Source organism: Microcebus murinus, chromosome 4, assembly GCF_040939455.1.
Source record: "Microcebus murinus isolate Inina chromosome 4, M.murinus_Inina_mat1.0, whole genome shotgun sequence".
NCBI lineage: Eukaryota > Metazoa > Chordata > Mammalia > Primates > Cheirogaleidae > Microcebus > Microcebus murinus.
The window spans coordinates 5,659,732-5,677,184 of NC_134107.1; the positions used below are offsets into that span (position 1 = coordinate 5,659,732).

General features: G+C 66.1%; 1 protein-coding gene across 1 annotated transcript; it reads right to left on the reverse strand.

The window, feature by feature from the left end:
- Positions 1 to 1,094: 1,094 nt before the first annotated feature.
- Positions 1,095 to 11,541, reverse strand: CTSD (cathepsin D). Its single transcript, XM_012744000.3, has 9 exons — positions 11,375 to 11,541; positions 9,051 to 9,204; positions 7,286 to 7,409; positions 5,808 to 5,926; positions 4,397 to 4,626; positions 2,523 to 2,645; positions 2,095 to 2,239; positions 1,909 to 2,007; positions 1,095 to 1,817 (listed from the first exon to the last, which is right to left on the reverse strand). Exons 1-9 carry the CDS (start codon positions 11,440 to 11,442, stop codon positions 1,650 to 1,652), a joined length of 1,230 nt encoding a protein of 409 aa, XP_012599454.1. The 5' UTR covers positions 11,443 to 11,541; the 3' UTR covers positions 1,095 to 1,649.
- Between the last annotated feature and the right edge of the window lie 5,912 nt (positions 11,542 to 17,453).

The following is a 17,453-nucleotide window of genomic DNA, read 5'->3' on the forward strand; positions in this document are numbered from 1 at the left end:
TGGAGGCTTGGAGGGGAGGGGGCTGCTCCTGCCGCTCTGCCCTCCCTGGCTTCAGTGCAACTCTGCAAAAAGCGTCCGGTCACACCTGCCCGGGCTTCGGTGCGTGTGAACTGGGCATGTTTACGAGCCTCCTTGCAACCCCGGGTAATTGTTCCCAGAGGAGGTGTTCCGGGGGGGCTCAGCTCTGGTGCAATCCCCGGGCCCCTGGGAGTGGGAGGCCAATGACAGCCACCCCCCATCCCACAGAGGATGCACCAGGACGATGACAGCAAATGTCACCTTTGCCCCATGTCCTACACCTGCTGGTACGGGGCGCGGTGGTGGTTCTAAGAGAGACTTTAGAGCTACTGATCCCAAAGGAGCCCAGTCCCTACTACCGAGTGGTCACAAACTCCTGCCCATCCCTTAAAACCCCACTGGCTGCTGCAGCTGCCACATCTGGGCACGTGCTCCCAGTGGAAGACCAGCCCCGGGCCAGGGCCGGGCAAGGAGCAGCCCACGCTGCCCGCCCTGCGCAGGCGTGCTCCCTTTCCGGGTCCCAAGCGGGGCTGCGGAGGGCCATCGGAGGTCCCTCGGGGGGGCCCCGTCTCTTCCAAGAGCAGAAGCTCTCTCTGCGAGAGTGTAGCCGGCACTCGCCTGGTGCATGTGAAATCCGTGCCTGGACGCCGGGCGCTCACGCCAAAAACTCTGGCCCAGGCCACGTCCTGCTGGTCACTGTTCCCGGCCTCAGAAGGGGCCAGCCCCTGCCCACAGCCCCGGCTGGACAGCTACCCACAGCCACAGGGTCCCATGTGCAGAGAAGGGCAGAGCCACTTGAGTCTGACACCAGGCACGGGGCAGCCCGGACACTCGCCCGAGCCTGACCCTCCCGGCTCCTTCCCCGTCCCGACTCAGAACCACCCTCCCTCGGCTGGCCGGGGGCCGGGCGAGGCCGCTCACACCGGTGATCCCGGCACCCTGGGAGGCCGAGGCGGGAGGATTGCTTGAGGCCGGGGTCAGGAGTTCGAGACCAGCCTCGGCAAGAGCGTAGACCCCCATCTCAATATAAAGAACCACCGTCCCACCGCCAAGCACAAAGCACACGGACACGGAGAGAGGCCTGAACATCTGTATTTTCACGTCCACTCTGTCCCTCAGTCACCCGGAGAGAAGGCAGCAGAGGCCAGACCGTCCGGGCCCACCGGGCCCCCGAGTGCCCACGCCCACGGCTCCTCCTTCCAGCGCCCTCCGGCCTGCTCACCGCGGCCTCGGCGCTTCCTCAGTGGGCCCGGGACCCGCGGACAGGGGCCAGCAGAGCCCAGATGTGGGTGGCCGGGGTGGGGTGGGGTCCTCGGGCAGGGCCGGTTTCCGAAGGAGGCTCCGTGAGGATGGCGTGGGGGCGTGGGGCGGGCGGGGGCAGGCCGGCTGGGGGAGGGGCTCCGGCGCACAAACACGCACCTGCGCGGGCACGGCGCCCGCCCTCCATCAGACAGGCCGGGCCGCCTTTCCGAGCCCAGGGAGGGCCACGCGGGAAGAAACGGCGGCCCAGTGGGGCCGGGGCAGTGAGTGTGCGAGTGCGTGTGAGACATGAGGGGTGGGAGGGCTGAGGATGCCGGCCGGCCTCCCCCTGCGGCCTCCTCCTTTCCCTGCTGTGCGGGCGGGCCGGGGAGCTACTGGTGTGCGGCCTCCGCGAAGCCCACCCTGTTGTTGTCGCGGTCGAACACGGAGTAGTAGCGGCCGATGAAGACGTCGCCCAGAATCCAGAGCGGCCCGCCGGGCGGCGGGATGTCCATGCCCATGAAGCCGCTCAGGCAGATGGTCTTCCCGCCCTGGGACACCTGGGGCGGCCGTGGGGGTCACCACCGGGCTGTCGCCACCACCCACGCCACCACCAGCCGCCACCCCCTGGCCGGGGCGCGCCCCACTCACCTTGAGCGTGTAGTCCTCCCCCGAGAGCACGTAGTCCTTGCCGCCCAGCTTCAGGGTGACCGAGGGCAGGCTGGACACCTTGTCGCAGGGGATCATGTACTGCGGGCGAGAGCGGCGAGTGGGGACACTGTCCTTGGGACGCCCGCCCGCCCGTCTGCCCGCCCGCCCGCCGCCGCCGCTGCTCACCTCGCCCTGGATCAGCGGGACGGCGCCAATGGCCTTCTGCAGCTCCCGGACCTCGGCCACGGGGCCCACGACGAGGGAGGTGCCCGTGTCCACGATGGCCTCGCAGCCCTCCTTGCACAGGGTCAGCCCGCTGGCCACGTCCACCCTGGGGGCCGGGAGGGCGTGAGTGCCCCACCCAGGCTGGGCACGGTCCCCCGAAGCCCCTGCCCGGCACGCGTGGTCTGCGGGGCGTGAGCCGGGCGTGGTGGCAGACTCCTCCTCCTCCTCCTCCCTCGGGGTGGCCGAGAGGGAGCGGGGCACCCACAGGTGGTGGCAGAAGGCCTGGGGGGCCGGCGGGGTGCAGGGACAAGCGCGACACCCCCCGCCCCCACCCACGTCCCCGAGAGCCACACCCGCCAGCAGGACCGGGGGCGACGGCCACTACTCACTGGTCCATGTGGATCTGCCAGTAGGCCTCGCGGGTGACGTTCAGGTAGGTCAGGGAGCCCTTGTAGTACTTCTCGTCCACGCCGCCCAGCATCAGCTCACCTCCGGGCTTCGCGTTTGGGTCCCTGGGGGTTAAGGGAAGGAGTCAGCTGCCTCTCTGTCCCCAAGCGTGAGAAAGCCAGCAGGGCAGAGGTAAGGGGCTGGCGGGGTAACCAGGGAGAACTGCCTGGAGGAGGAGCCATCCTGGACCTGCCGGAGCAGAAAGACCCAGAAGGGAGAGGGAGGGGCTCTGACCCCACACGCCAGTGGGCCGAGCTGCACCAGCCCAGCCCAGGCAGAGTGAATCTTGCTCAGCCCTCAGGTTCTCTGCTCTGCAGGGGCCAGGCTGCAGGGCAGATGGGGAGAGAGTGCCATGCACCTAGGCAGGGAGACCCTGTCTGTCTGGGAGAAAGACCAAAGACGGCCTCTAGGAGGCGGTGACAGCGGGATCCTGAGAAGCTGAGGCAGCCAGCTCTTGCCCCAGGGCCTTTGCACTTGCTGTTCCCAGAAACTCCCCGAGTGCTCACCCTCCTCAGCCTCACCGGCTCTTCCTTCCCATCTCAGCACCTGCCTCCCTAAGCCAGGCTGCCACAAACGGCGCTCTTGGCAGGGACAGGGACGTCACGCTTTCTGTTGAGATTCTTTTTTGAGTCAAGCGTGAGCTTTGACACGCAGCACCCCCGCCAGTCCCGACAGGGAGGCTGCCCTGGGTTGGGGGTGTGGGGGGGTTCCGCTGTCCCAGCAGGATGTCCCCAGCTGAGCCTGCCACTGTCCTACTGGCCTGTCCCCCACCCAGGTCCTCCTACCACCACGGGGGGTGGGGGTGGTGGTGGGGGTCCTCACCGGCACCTACCAGCCCCTCGGCAGCCACAGGTACAGACCCTCCTCTCTGGGCCCCCATATCCATCCCGCCCATCACACCTGCTCCCTGGCCCTTGGACCCTCACCCCTGCCTGACACCCTTGACCCCCGGCAGTCAGGAGGCCTCGCCACCTCGGACCTGGGTCCCCGCCCTGCTGGGAGGGAGGGCTCTGGAGGCTGACCCGGCCGGCCCTAGCGAGCGGTGCAGCCCAGGAGACTCCACTGGCCAGCGAGGGATGGGGGACGGAGGTGGGGGATGGGCGATGGAGGCCAGGCTGGGGCGGGGCTGGGGCCTGGAGACCCCAGGTGCCAGGTGGGCACATGCCGCCCGTCAGCCCTGGTGCAAGAGTGCGGTGCCCGGACGTGGCCCAGGGTGGGAGACCGCATGCTGACCCTGCACACACCCAGCGGCCAAGCCCGGCAGCTCGGTGCCCCGCGGCGCCAGCACCCCTCAGCGTCTGACGCTCCCCCCAGGCCGGCCTGAGAGGAGGAAGCTGAGGTCCCCTTCTGGAGGTCCCCCGTCACCTGTGCAGGTGTAGCGGCTGCCGGTGGGGCGGGGGGCCCACCTCCCCTGCAGGAAGGGCCCCTGCATCCGGTAGAAGGCAGCCAGCAGGGAGGCCCGAGGACCCTCCAGAGCTCCTGTCCCTCATCGGCGCCCAGGGCCCGCCCCCCAGGCCAGGGCCACGTGAGCCCCCGACCCCTCCCTCTCAGAGGACGGACAACGCCCCAACCACTGAGGTCCGGGGACCCCCGGCCCATCCCGAGCCCCTCCCCACCGGGAGCCCCAGGCGAGACTTGGCCTGTCAGCCATCTGGAGGAGGGTGGCCCCTCCTCTACCTCCCAGGTGCGCCAAGGTCAGAGGTCAGCAGCCGTGGCCACACGCCTGGAGGGCAGACATGGCCCCACACTGCGGCAAAGCCACTGGTCGCCGGGGGTGGGACAAGGCGGGGACAAGGAGCCGCCCCTCCCACCGCACCTGTTCAGGTAGAAGGAGAAGATGTTCTTGTCCACCAGCTTCTGCTGCATCAGGTTGTCGAAGACGGGCAGCACGTTGTTGACGGAGATGCGGGGGAAGGCCATGCCCAGGATGCCGTCGAACTTGGCCGCGATGAAGGTGATGCCCGGCTGCTTGGTGGCCTCCCCGAACACCTGCTTCTCCACTTTGACGAGGCGGCCAGGGGACGTCGCCCCTGAAGAGCAGGGCACCTGCGGGCGGGGCGGGGGTCAGCGGGCCGCACGCACCCGCTGAGCCCGACGCCAGCCGGGGGCACGGCTGCAAACCCCAGCCCCGTCATGCCCTTCATCTGCCGGGACGGCCCGGAGAGGGCACAGGAGGGAGGGCTGGGGACGGGGCAGGTAGGGGCAGCCTGCGCAGCTGTGGGGACCTGGCGGAAGGCAGAGGGCAGCTCCTTGCTCCTCTCCCACCCCCTCCTGCCCGCCCGCCACACCCCCAGTGCGGGGCAGGTCTTACTCCTGCCCTGGGGCAGGGACAGAGGCCTGGAGCCTGGGAGACGGAACCGCAGCCCCCACCCCAGCAGCCCAGCTCCAGCCACGCTGCCCTCCCCCAGCCCGGGCCAAGCAGACGCGGGTGGCAGGGCAGGATGTGGGGCAACGGCTGAGCCGCCGGACGACATCCTGTGCGGGCCAAGCGCAGCAGACAGCGAGACCCCCGGTTGCCCTGCGTATCCCTGGCAGGGCGAGGAGGGGGCCGGGTGGCCCCGTGGGGAGGCCCCTGGCCGTCCTCACTCTGGAGCCCACCCACCCCAGGGCCCCCAGCAGGGCCTGTTAGAAGCAGGCCTGGGAAGGGGCCTCTCCCCGACCCCGGGCCCTCCCGCCCCAGGGCTGGGAGCTGCAGCAGCCCCCGAGCGCCCGGCAGCGGGCAGCTCTGAGATGAGAACACACTCCAGGCGCACTGGGGGGTCAGGGGCGGCTCGCCCTCTCCTGGGGCAGGAAGACACGACCACCCCGCTCAGGCCCTCTTGGGCTCCTCCCGGCACAGCCCCCCACCCCTCCGGAGCCCCCAAACCCCTGGCCGGCTGCAGGGACTGCATCCGTGCCTTTGCCTGGCCCTGAACACCTGCTGGCACTTCAAACCCGCCCCATAAAAACTGGAGCCTAAGCCTCCCCCAGCTGCTCCTGCCCGGGGCCTGGGAGGAGGGGGTCCCTCGCCAGGGCTGCCCATGGGCCGCGTGCCCTCTGGGCGCTGAGGTCCTCCTGTCCAGAGCTCCCGGCCCACCCCCTGCACACACGGCCGGGCCTATTCCCCACCCCCCACCTCCGGGCCCCTGGGTGCCTGACCTCCCCGCCCAGGGACCGCCGCCCGCCACCTGCATGGCACAGCCTCCGGAGAGCTGCCCACCCAAGTGCAGAGCCCCCGAGAGACTCACCGACACCGTGTCTTGGCTCAGGAACCCGGAGAGGCTGCCCGAGCCGTAGTGGATTTCGAAGGCGGTGCCATTCTTCACGTAGGTTCTGGACTTGTCGCTGTTGTACTTGTTGTGTGTCCCTGCCGAGCGGGGCAGTCAGCTGCACGCCCCCCCCCACCCCGAGTGGCCTTGGACCCCCGCCCTGGGCGGCCCACCTCCCCAGCTGCCTCCCCGTGGGGATCTGGCTGAGACACTAGGCCCACCGTGCCAGGGGTCCCGGGACCGCGGGGCTGTGACACCCAGCCCTGCTCCCTGCCTGGTGGGCGGCCCAGCCCACGGCGTGCTCTGTCCTTGGTCCCCAGCCCCGGAGAGAGCGAGGCGGGGGCTGCTACCGTGTTTCCCCCCAAATAAGACAAGGTCTTATGTTTATTTTTCCTCAAGAAGACACCCTAGGCCGGGCACGGTGGCTCAGGCCTGTAATCCTAGCAATCTGGGAGGCCGAGGCGGGCGGATTGCTCAAGGTCAGGAGTTCGGAACCAGCCTGAGCAAGAGCGAGACCCCGTCTCTACTATAAATAAAAACAAATTAATCGGCCAACTAATATATATAGAAAAAATTAGCCGGGCATGGTGGCGCATGCCTGCAGTCCCAGCTACTCGGGAGGCTGAGGCAGGAGGATTGCTTGAGCCCAGGAGTTGGAGGTTGCTGTGAGCTAGGCTGACACCACGGCACTCACTCTAGCCTGGGCAACAGAGTGAGACTCTGTCTCAAAAAAGAAGAAGACACCCTAGGGCTTATTTTTAAGTATAGTACAACGATCTACATTGATTCAAATACAGTGAAGCCGTCTTCTTCTGGAACATCATCATCACTCTCCAAACCCCAATTCCATCCTGAATTTCTTGTGACTCTATTTCCCTTAGAACCATCGGCCCCCATCTCTCGTGTGGAGCAACAGAGCTCTCACGGGGCAGATGAGAAGGGCTGCTCGTCTTCTTTCCCGCTCTGCAACGACATGCATGGGTCGTGCAGATGCGCTGCGCAGCCACGCCCGTCACTAGGGCTTATTTTCGGGGTAGGGCCTCTACTGCGCAGGTGCTTAGACACCCCGCTAGGGCTCATTTTACGGGTACGTCTTATTTTCGGGGAAACACGGAATGCACCAGGCCCACCCATGACGCAGGTGGCCCGGGGCACGCGGTGGGGAGGGCCGGCCTGTCTCCTGGGCCAAGAGGCAGGAACAGCGCACGGCCTGAGACAGGTCCCAAGGGGGGCCGCCGAAGGCCCCAGCCTCGTCCCAGAAGGGCCACACTCGGGGGACACCCGGGGACCCGCAGGGAGGGCACGTGGCCACGGGGCTGCGGTGGACGGGCCTCTGCCCAGGGCCGGCCACTCCCCGCCTGTTCCCCACCCTCAGGCCCTGACGGTGACAGGCCCAGCCTGAAGCAAGTGGCATCTAGAAGGGACAGGGGCCGGGCAGTGGCGGCGAGGAGACTCACAGCAGGCGACGTCTAGCAGGTGGCAGTGGACGGAGGGGACCCACAGGTTGGAGGAGCCCGTGTCGAAGACGACAGTGAAGCACTGGGGGGGCGTCCCGATGCCGATATCCCCGTAGTACTGGGCCTGGGCGGGGAGGGGCGGCAGTCAGCCTGCGGTAGGGCCCCCGCATCCCCTCCGGGCCTGACGAGGTCCCAGCCGTCCTCGGAGCCGGGCCTCGAAGGCCCAAGCTGGAGGGTCGGCCACCCGCTCCCACCTGACCCTCCCCAGGTAACAGGCTCCGGCAGGGAGGCCAGGCCTCCAGCCCTGGGTCCTCAAGCCCACGGGCACTTGGGGTCTCCAGGCCACCGTGGGGTCAAGCCACCCGGCCGTGCCCAGGCGGGGAGGTTGGGAAAGGCCCCAGAGAAGGGTGAGGCCAGTGGTGAAGCCAGCGTGGGGACAGGCGTGGCCCCAACCCGAGCCCCAGGCAGGGCATAGGCCTCCCTGGCAGAGTGTCCTCCGTCCAGGGGTCCAAGGCCCAAGAAGGGGAGCGACCTCCGCCCCCGCTCCCCCCGTGGGCCACGTCAGGGCCTGACTCTGGGGGTCTGCCGGCTGAGGGGCGCCCTGGAGGCTCTCGCCGCCCAGCAGCCCTGGTCTTACTGCCCCGGGAGAGAGGGGGTGCCGCCTGGGACCCGCAGACACGAGGGGTCACCTGCCTCTCTGAGTCTCAGAATGAAGGCCGCCCATGGCCCTCTGAGGGCAGAGGTGTGGGGGTCCTGGAGCTCGGGGACAGTGGGCCCTGCCTGCCCGGACACCCCCTTCCTCGGGTGGGAGCCGGGGCTGCCAGAGGCCACAGGATTACTGGCTGCGATCCTGACCCAGCGTTTCTCCGGCCACTTGGCCCCAGGGCGTAGCAGCTGCTAACTCATGACCCAGCAGAAGTGTCCACCCTGGGGGGGGGTGACTCAGCAAATCTCCCTCTGTGTGTGTATGGGGGGAATCTGGAACCGGCCCCTCCGGCCCCAGGCAGACGGTTCCCCCTGCCCATGAGCAAAGTCACATGCCCGTGAGTCTCGAGAGCTTCCTGCTCTGACCAGGGCTGGGGCCAAGCGGGGCAGAGGGCACGGCCACCCACGCCACCGGGGGCCAGGGGTGGACAGCAGTGAGGGGCTTGACCCGGGGGGCACCAGCCGGGTCCTGGGCAGCTGTGGAGGTGCCCGGTCTTGGTGCCCAGAACCTGTCCCCACAGGGCTGGACAAGCCTGGCCAAGGTGCAGCCTGCTGTGAGGCTTCCAGAATGTTCTGCTCTGAGCTGGTTTCCATTCCAGGAGCAGTGGGCACAGCAGGGGCTGCCGCCCAAGAGGACAGTGAGGGACAGGGCACAGGGTCACGCCAGGCCTGCCAGCAGGACGGGCAAGGCAGAGGCAGCTGGGCCGTGGCCACACCCAGGCAGGGAGGCCCAGAGATTCCTGGGGTACCCCCACCCCGAAGCCTCGGGGCAGCTCAGGGGCTGGGCCTGGGTTTGACTCTGGGCCAGGGCAGCTCTGAGATGGCTGTCAGTACTCAGGACACTGGGGGAGACGTCCCCAAGGTGCCAAGGCCACCCACGTGCACCCCCAGCCCGGAGTAGGACCAGGACTGTGCTTGGGGGTGCAGCAGGGCCACTTAGCCTGGAAGCCCCCCCAGGACACAAAACCACCGGCTGCATGTGAGGGCATCACCCATGCTCCTGCGGAACTTTCCAGAAAGCCTCCAGCAGGGCCCCCACCCCTCGCTCCCCCCAACTCACATCCATGTAGTTCTTGAGCATCTCGGGGACGGGCCCTTGGGTCCCGGTGGGCGTCGAGTACTTTGTGATGGGGCCGTTGGCGATCAGATCTTCCACGGAGCCCCCTGCCTCTGTCAAGGTCCGGCGTATGGTCTTGAACTTGTGCAGTGGGATTCTGTCAATGAGGGGTCAGGGCATGTCAGGGCGGGGCAAGGGCAGCCCTCCCGTGTGCCAGCGGAAGCCCCCCATCTGAGAGCCGCCAGGTGCCCCCGGACAGCCACCTACACTGCACGTCCACCCAGCGTCTCGAACACAGCAGGGCCCAACCCTGGAAGCCCCCCGGCCCAGCCTCCCCCAAATCAGTGAACAGCAGCCCGTCAGCACCCCAGGCTGCCAGGCCAGAGTCCTGGGAGGCCTTGGTCACCCACCCGCCGCCCCCCACATCCACGCTGGAGACCAGCACGCTGCTCCCCTCCTCGGCCACTCCAAAGGCTCCGAAAGCTGCTCTCCTGTCCTCCCTCTGCACCTGTGCTGTTGTCTCCCAGAAGGTGGCCGGTGGGGATGCCGAGGGTGCTGGTGGCACCTGCCTCCAAGGCAGCCCAAAGCTCCTGGCCACTGGCCCCACCTGCCTCCACCTGGACCTTGCATCAAGGTGGTCCCGCCGCCAGGCTGGCCCTTGGTGGCTCTGTCTGCCTGAGCTCCTGGCCACCAGGTGGGCCTTCAACGCCACCCCAAGAGCCCTCCTTGACTACCTGTCGCCCTTCCTGCCACCTTGTTGCCACCCAGCGCCCTGGCCCCACGCTGCATCTCTGTGCAGGGGCCCCATGAGACCCAGGACTGCACCTGGGGCTCCAGAGCCTTCTGTGCTTCCTCGAAACGGGCCCCTTTGCACGTTCGGAGCATTCCCCCAGCACCCTACCCAGCCAGGCGCCTCGGGGTCTGCCCCGAGTTGAGACTGCGGTCGGGGGCCTGACTTCTGTTATACATGGAGCGAGCAGCAGGGGAGGGTCCCGGCCCCTCCTCTGGGGTCTCAAGGGCTGAGCCTGCGCCTGTTCCAGGGAGGGCTGGTCTGAGCTTTTAATGACTCGGATGAAACTTTGTCCTGCCCTAGGGATTTGTTGGTTCAAGGTCGCGGCTGGCTGTGGCTGGCATGCCAAGGGCGTGCTCCAGGAAGATGGGATTCTTGCCTAAGACCTGGTGGGCTGGAAGAGCCTCAGGTTCTGGCCTGGGGGAGGCACATGCCCCCCTGGGGGGCCCAGAAGCAGGCACCACCAGTCCCACAGGACCTGGGATGAGGCGTGAGGGGCTTTGGGTCAGATGCCTGGCCCCCAGGAAGTCCCGGGCTCCCTGCCTTGCTGTCGTCTCCCGGAGAGGGGAGGTAGGTGGGTGGGGCTGGCAAGGTCGGGGCAGGCTCAGGCCTGTCGCTGCTCCCCAACAATGGCTCCGTCTGGGGCTAGCATCCCGGGGCCCCTGCCCACGGCCTGTGGTGAGGCTCAGTCCCACCCTGCCCCCAGCCCCTGCAGCCCTGTGACCTCCCCTACCAGCCCAGGGCAGCAGAGCCCCAGAGCAAGGGCAGGGCAGGTGCAGGCAGGGTTGGCCCACTGTACCCCGCCCTCTGGGGAGACCAGGCTGCCTTGCACGGGCAGGAGCCGGGGTCTAGGCAGCAGACCTCAGCCCTGCCCTCTGCCTGGCTGGCACGGCCTGGCCCAGCCAGGGTCCAGGCCCAACCGTGGTGGCTCACCTGGTACAGGACTGAGGGTCCTAGGCCTGAGGAGGGTGTGGTCCTCACTGCACCGGAGCCCCAGCTGCAGGATGGGCAAGCTGGACGCTGCCCTGTGCCTGACCTCTCTTAGGCCCTGCCGGACTCCTAGGGCCCCCAGGGCCTCCCCACCCCGGGCCTGTGTTAGGGCCTCTGAAGTAAACTTTTAAAAACCACACCCCAGTTCAAGGCTGGCAAAGGGGTTCCCGGATGGAAAATGTGGGGTCCAGCTCAAGAAGGCTCCAGGGCCTACACCTAGGTCTGGAGACTTCCCCAGTTGGACCCTGCCCACGGGACACCCCAAGCACACCTGTCCTGAATCAGCACTACCTCATCCCCACTCTGCACTTGGGGACGCTGGGGTACTCCCGCCTCCTCCCGTCCCCTCGAGGCTGGCCCCGTGTGGCATGGGGGCGGGGTGCTGGCGAGGGCCCATGGAAACCCTGCACCCCCAGAGCTTCCGAGTCCTGGGGCAGTGGGCGCTGCAGCAGCCGCGCAGGGCACAGGTGCACGGCGCGGGCGGGGCGCACAGGGGACACGGCGCGCAGGTCCCTCGGCGCGGAGCACCGGCCGGCGGGGGCCTCACCTGACGAGCGCGGTGGCGGACGCGGCCAGCAGGCCGAGCGCGAGCAGCAGCAAGCTGGGGGGCTGCATGGCGGTGGCGGCGGCGCGGTGGGACCCAAGCCCGGAGGTCGCGCGCTTATAACCGGGATGACGGCGCAGTCAGGCCGAGTCAGCTGACCGGCTTGTTTGCGCCCGGGCCCGTCACGTGGGCGCGACCGCCGTGCGCGGGAGGCGGGGCCGGGGCGGGGCGACCGGGCCGCGGTGCAGACGCGCGCTCCCGCCTGGATCCGCGCACGGCGCTCGGGGCGCGCCCGCCCTGCCCAGCACGCGCCCGCCCTGCATGGTGGGGGGAAGGGGTTCCGGGGTGCGGGGCGCAGCTGAGCGTGGCGGGGACCCTGACCCGCTCCTGGGGCCTCCCGACGAGCGACCCCACGCCCGCCGCTGCTGTCCCCACTCGCCGGCGGAACCAGGGTGCGCGGGGCCCAGTGGCCGGTCGCTGATGCTCAGGCAGGTGGGCAGCCCTGCAGCCCTTCGCAGGGCCCTAGGCCGACCTCGGGACTCCTCCGTGCCACCCACACTGTGCCTCACAGCTCCCGGGCGCCCACTCCTCCTTAGTCCTTGAGACCTCCCGGGCCCTCTCTGGAAGCCTCCCTATATCCCGGCCACCCAGGTGGACCTCATCGCTCCTCTCCAAGTGACCGCTGCTTGTGCCCACTCTCCAGCTCCCCCCAGGAGCAGCGCCTCTCCTGGCCCTGCGCCCTGGGCCCTCCTGCTCCCTGGCCCCACCTGCCCTGCCCATCTCTGTCTAACGCCTCCTGTCTTCTGTCCCGCTCCCTCGAGGCCCTGATCTCAAAGGTGAGCGGAGCACGGAACAGACACGTCTCCTGAGCCTCAGCCCCGCGGAGGCCACGCACGGGGAGGCCTTCCCCAGGACCTCGTCCTTCATGCTGTACTCCTTCTTTCCTGCCTAGCGTTGGGGACCTGGCCTAGCGGCATGGGGGCCTGGCCTGGCTGTCCCTGGACTCCCTGGACCCTGTGGCGCTCCGGGCCAGCCCAGGCAGGAGGGGCAGGCTTTAGGTGGGAGAGGGGTGTTCACACAGCTCGCTTCAGAGACGGTTTGTGTCAGAAAGGAAATTTATCAGGGAAGGTGCTAGAACGTGCCGTCTGGAGGGGGTATCTCCAAGGAGCTGATGTCTGAGCAGTGGCCTGGTTACGCTGGGAGCCGGTGAAGGAGGCCGGCCCCGACCCCGGCTTACAGAGGGCCAGGGGGTTCTGCCGGCTGTAACCGGATCAAACAGGACCTGGGCTCCGGCTGAGCCTGCTGCAATCCCCGCTGGCCTGATGGCCGTAGGTGAGTGGCCGCTGTTTCGGCCACCTCCACGGCCCCCCTGCCTGTAAATGTTTACCGGGGTCATCTGATACGGCTCTAAACACGAGCACGGAGCAAAGCAGATGACGATGACATCTGCCCTGGGAATCTGCCCCTGCTGCCCCGGGCTCGGGGCTGTTTCCAGGGCAGGCCCAGAGCCTGGGGCCTGCGGTCGTCACCTGCCTCCGTGGGGGGGGGGGCTGGGAGCTCAGAGATGTCGCTGGCCCTGGGTGGGCTGGACTCAGGAGAGAGGTGGTCCCCCCCAGTGTCTCCTAAGTCTCCATCGGGGTCCCTGGGCCCAGGGGTGGACAAAGCGTCACCCCAGGTTGCCGAGAGAGACACACCTGTAAGGACGAACACCTGCAGGCGTGCTCCTCAATGGAGGCCCTGACAAGGTGACAGGCCCCTGAAGTGAGCGTGAGGGGCAGAGGCATGGAGTGGCGGTCCGCTGCGGGGCGTGCCGCGGGGCTGGGAGCCTGGGACTGTCCCCTGCGGATGACGGGCAGTACTGAGAAGGGGCCCTGTGGGGGCCCCAGAGGTAGAGAGGCCCCCGCTTCCCTGCGGAGGCTGTCGGCTCTTCCCTTTATCGAGGACTGAGGACGTTCTGCCTGTGTTGTGCCTCAGTTTCCCCACACCGGGGGCAGAGCCTGGCACTCGGCGGGTGCGGACAGTTCCGTGCGGGATGAATGCCTGGGTGTTGGGGTCCCACGGGGACCGACCCGAGAGGGAAGGCAGGACGCCGGGAGGCATGCTGGGTGGAGGGTCAGGGGAGTGGCTCCCAACCCCCTCACCTCTTACCTGCCCAGGTAGACCCTCCTGGTCGGGGCCTGGCGCTCCCACCTGGGAGTCAAGGGTGGGGCATACAGCCTGGACTGTTCTCCTGGGGCTGGAGCTGCAGGAGCCTGCCCTGGCCTCCCGGCCCTGCGACTCTAAGAGGCTAGCTAGAGAAGCCAGGGGTCCCACGGAGGGGACAGGGGGCCCCGGAGACAGGAGAGGCGGGGGGGGGGTGCGGGGAGGGCCAGGAACATGCTTTGGGGTGTGGCCGTGGCCGCTGGGCCAGAGCCTCTGCTGCTGGGTGGGGGAGGGGAGTGGGCACCAGCCCTGGACCAGGCAGTTTGACCCCGACGGGGCTGGTCCGGTGAGGGGGCTGGGCAGGAGGGAATGTCACATTCAGTAATCGGTGCAAAGACAGGCTGGCGGGTGGCGGGACAGCGGGGAGGGGGCTCTCACACTGGGGGAAGGGCAGTGCCAGCCCCTGGGTGGAGGGAGCTGGAATTCACCCCTCACACCGTGCACAGAAACCGGTCTTAGCTTGATCAGAGCTGCAAGTGCGAGTGGCAGTTCCGGGGCGGGGGCGGGGGCGGGGGCGGGGGCGGGGTGGTGGGGGGAGGCGAGGAGACCGTCTTCCTGACCCCGGGTCAGCACAGCCGTGTTCACGTGCCACAGGCACTCCAGCGCCAGGCCTCGAGGGAACGAAGATAGGCCACGCGCTGGGAGGGAACGTTTGCAAGACGCACATCCGATGAGGGGTTTGTATCCGAAATGCACGGAGAACTCTTGGAGCCCAACAGTAAGAAAACAAACGCCCAATTTTTTTCTTTTTTTTTTAATAGCAAGTGGTTAGAGCGGACGTTTCACCGGAGCGGAAACGCACGGCGGGTGGGCCAGCGGTGTGCGATAGGCGCTCCGGGTCTCCCGTCGTTAGGGAATGGCAGACCCGGACAGCAGGACACGCCTGTCGGAGCGGCCAAGGCCCAGAACACGGACCGCACACGCCGGTTGCCGGGGAGGACCTGGGGCAGCAGGAAGTCCTCTCGGGGCAGGTGGGAGGACGGATCTTACGAAACGCCACGTCCACGTCCCCTTGCCGTGCGGCCGAGCGGCCTCGCCCCAGACCTGAGGACTCGAGGCCACGCCAGAACCGGGGCACACGCCGGCAGCAGCTGTGTTCCTGGTCGCCCGGACCGGCAGCACCCAAGATGTCCCCACCAGGCGTGTCCAGACGGGGGTGGCACGGAGAAGGGAGCCACAAGCCCCGGGAAGCCGTGGCCGAGACGTAGGGCTGCACCCCACCCCCTGTGACCCCGACTCTGACCTTCTAGAAAGCAGCGCCATGGAGACGGTAAAAGGAACAGAGGTTGCCGGGGCTCAGGTGCAGAGGGGTGACGATGGCACACAGGGGGTGAGACTCTTCGCTTGGGGGAGGGGAAAACACGGGACACCCCACCCCCAACCCCGAGGTTGTCAAAACCCAGGAAATTTACGGCAGAACCTGAGAGCGACCCCCAGTGTCAACTCTGGACTCGGGGCGGTGGTCACGTGCCCCTTGTAACACACGTCCCACCCTCGGGCGAGGTGCTGATCACGGGGACCCGCGTGTGCCGGGGGAGGTGGGGGGGAGCCCTCACCGCGTGCTTGGCTTGTCTGTGTGTGTGCAAACTGTTCTCGAAAATAAACTCCGCCGATAGCCAAAAAAGAAAAGAACATTCATTAACCTGTTTTGGGGACGATGGCACTCTCTTCCGCGGTGTGCCGTCAACTCGGTGCCAAAGCCGCCCACAGAGAGGAAGCGAGTGTGTTTCATTTCGTGAACGCAAATAAAATCTTAAGCCCCCCCCCCACAGCTGCCTGAATGGACCCCCTCTTGGCCAAGGGGACCCCGGGAACACCGTGCAGCAGTAGCTGGTTGTGAGTCGGGGGGGGGCAGACTCGCCTTGTCGTGCCCCCTCCCTTCTTCTTGGAGATGTCCTCGGTGACACATGACCAGGCCAAGTCTACACGAGACGGGGGGGGGGGGTCTTGACCCACGGCTGCAGCCCTCCACGTGTTCACGGGTGCCTCGAGTCGGGTCTGTCCAGTGGCTTGTCTCTAGTGCAGTGGTCCCCAGCCTTTTTGGCCAGTGGGGACGGGCTTGGTGGAAGACAAGTTTTCCGCAGACAGGGGTGGGGTGGTGGTGGCAGGGAGGAGGGCGTGGTTTTGAGATGATTCAAGCGCATCACGTTCACTGTGCAGTCGAACCTCTCCGCTAATGGCAGTCTGAGTTTGCAGCCGCTCCCCAGCGCTGGCATCACCCCAGATCACCCCTCGGCCCCACCCCAGATCCTCAGGCGTTGGATTCCCGTAAGGAGCTGCAGTCTAGCCCTGGCATGCGCGGTTTGCAGTAGGGGTCGCGCTCCCGAGAGAATCTAACGCCACCGCTGATCTGACGGGAGGTGTGGCCTGGAGGTTGGGGACCACGGCTCTGATTAACAGACTTCCTTATCTTTCTTTTTCTTTCTTTTTTTTGAGACAGAGTCTTGCTTTGTTGCCCAGGCTAGAGTGAGTGCCGTGGCGTCAGCCCAGCTCACAGCAACCTCAAGCGATCCTCCTGGGCTCAAGCGAGCCTCCTGCCTCAGCCTCCCGAGTAGCTGGGACTACAGGCATGCGCCACCATGCCCGGCTGATTTTTTTGTATATATATATTTTTAGTTGGTCAATTAATTTCTTTCTATTTATAGTAGAGATGGGGGGTCTCGCTCAGGCTGGTTTCGAACTCCTGACCTGGAGCAATCCGCCCGCCTCGGCCTCCCAGAGAGCTAGGATAACAGGCACGAGCCACCGCGCCCGGCCGACTTCCTTATCTTTAAACATGCCAAGCCTTCAGACAAAGCTTCATGTCTTTAACGGATTACAAATCAAAGAATCTTCAAACCCATCTATAACCTGTAATCCCCCTGCTTTGAGATGCCCTGCCTTTTATGGCCAAACCCATGTACGCCTTCCGTGTATTGATTTGCGATTCTACCTGTTAATTCCTGTCTCCCTGAAATGTGTAAAACCAGCCTGTGAACCAGCCACGGCGGGACCACTTGCTCCAGGCTTCCTGGGTGTGGCTCTGGGCCGTGGTTGCACATGTTCAGGCTCAGAATAAACCTCTTTAAATTTCTGTACAGAGTTTGGGTTCTTTCCCTGGACAATTGCATCTACCTGACAACGAACTAGTATCTGAACTATGAGAAGGAGTCCCCCAAGTCAGTGAGAAGACAGACAACCGGTAGGAACAAATGGGCAGATGATTTGACAGACATTTACATCCAACTGTCCAATAAACGTTGACACTTGTGCCCATTAGTCATCAGGAAAGTGCTCTTAAAACCCCACGCTGGGCCGGGCACGGTGGCTCACGCCTGTAATCCTAGCACTCTGGGAGGCCGAGGCGGGTGGATCGCTCGGGGTCAGGAGTTCGAGACCAGCCTGAGCAAGAGCGAGACCCCGTCTTTACTAAAAATAGAAAGAAATTAATTGATCAACTAAACATATATAGAAAAAATGAGCCGGGCATGGTGGCGCATGCCTGTAGTCCAGGCTATTCAGGAGGCTGAGGCAGGAGGATCGCTTGAGCCCAGGAGTCTGAGGTTGCTGTGAGCTAGGCTGATGCCATGGCACTCACTCTAGCCTGGGCAACAGAGTGAGAGTCTGTCTCAAAAAAAAAAAAAAAGAAAAGAAAAGAAAAAGAGACCAGGGTCCCAGTGGCCCACAAGCCAGCCCTCCCGAGAGAATCTAACGCCACCGCTGATCTGACGGGAGGTGTGGCCTGGAGGTTGGGGACCACGGCTCTAATTAACAGACTTCCTTATCTTTTTCTTTCTTTTTTTTGAGACAGAGTCTTGCTTTGTTGCCCAGGCTAGAGTGAGTGCCGTGGCGTCAGCCTAGCTCACAGCAACCTCAAACTCCTGGGCTCAAGCGATCCTCC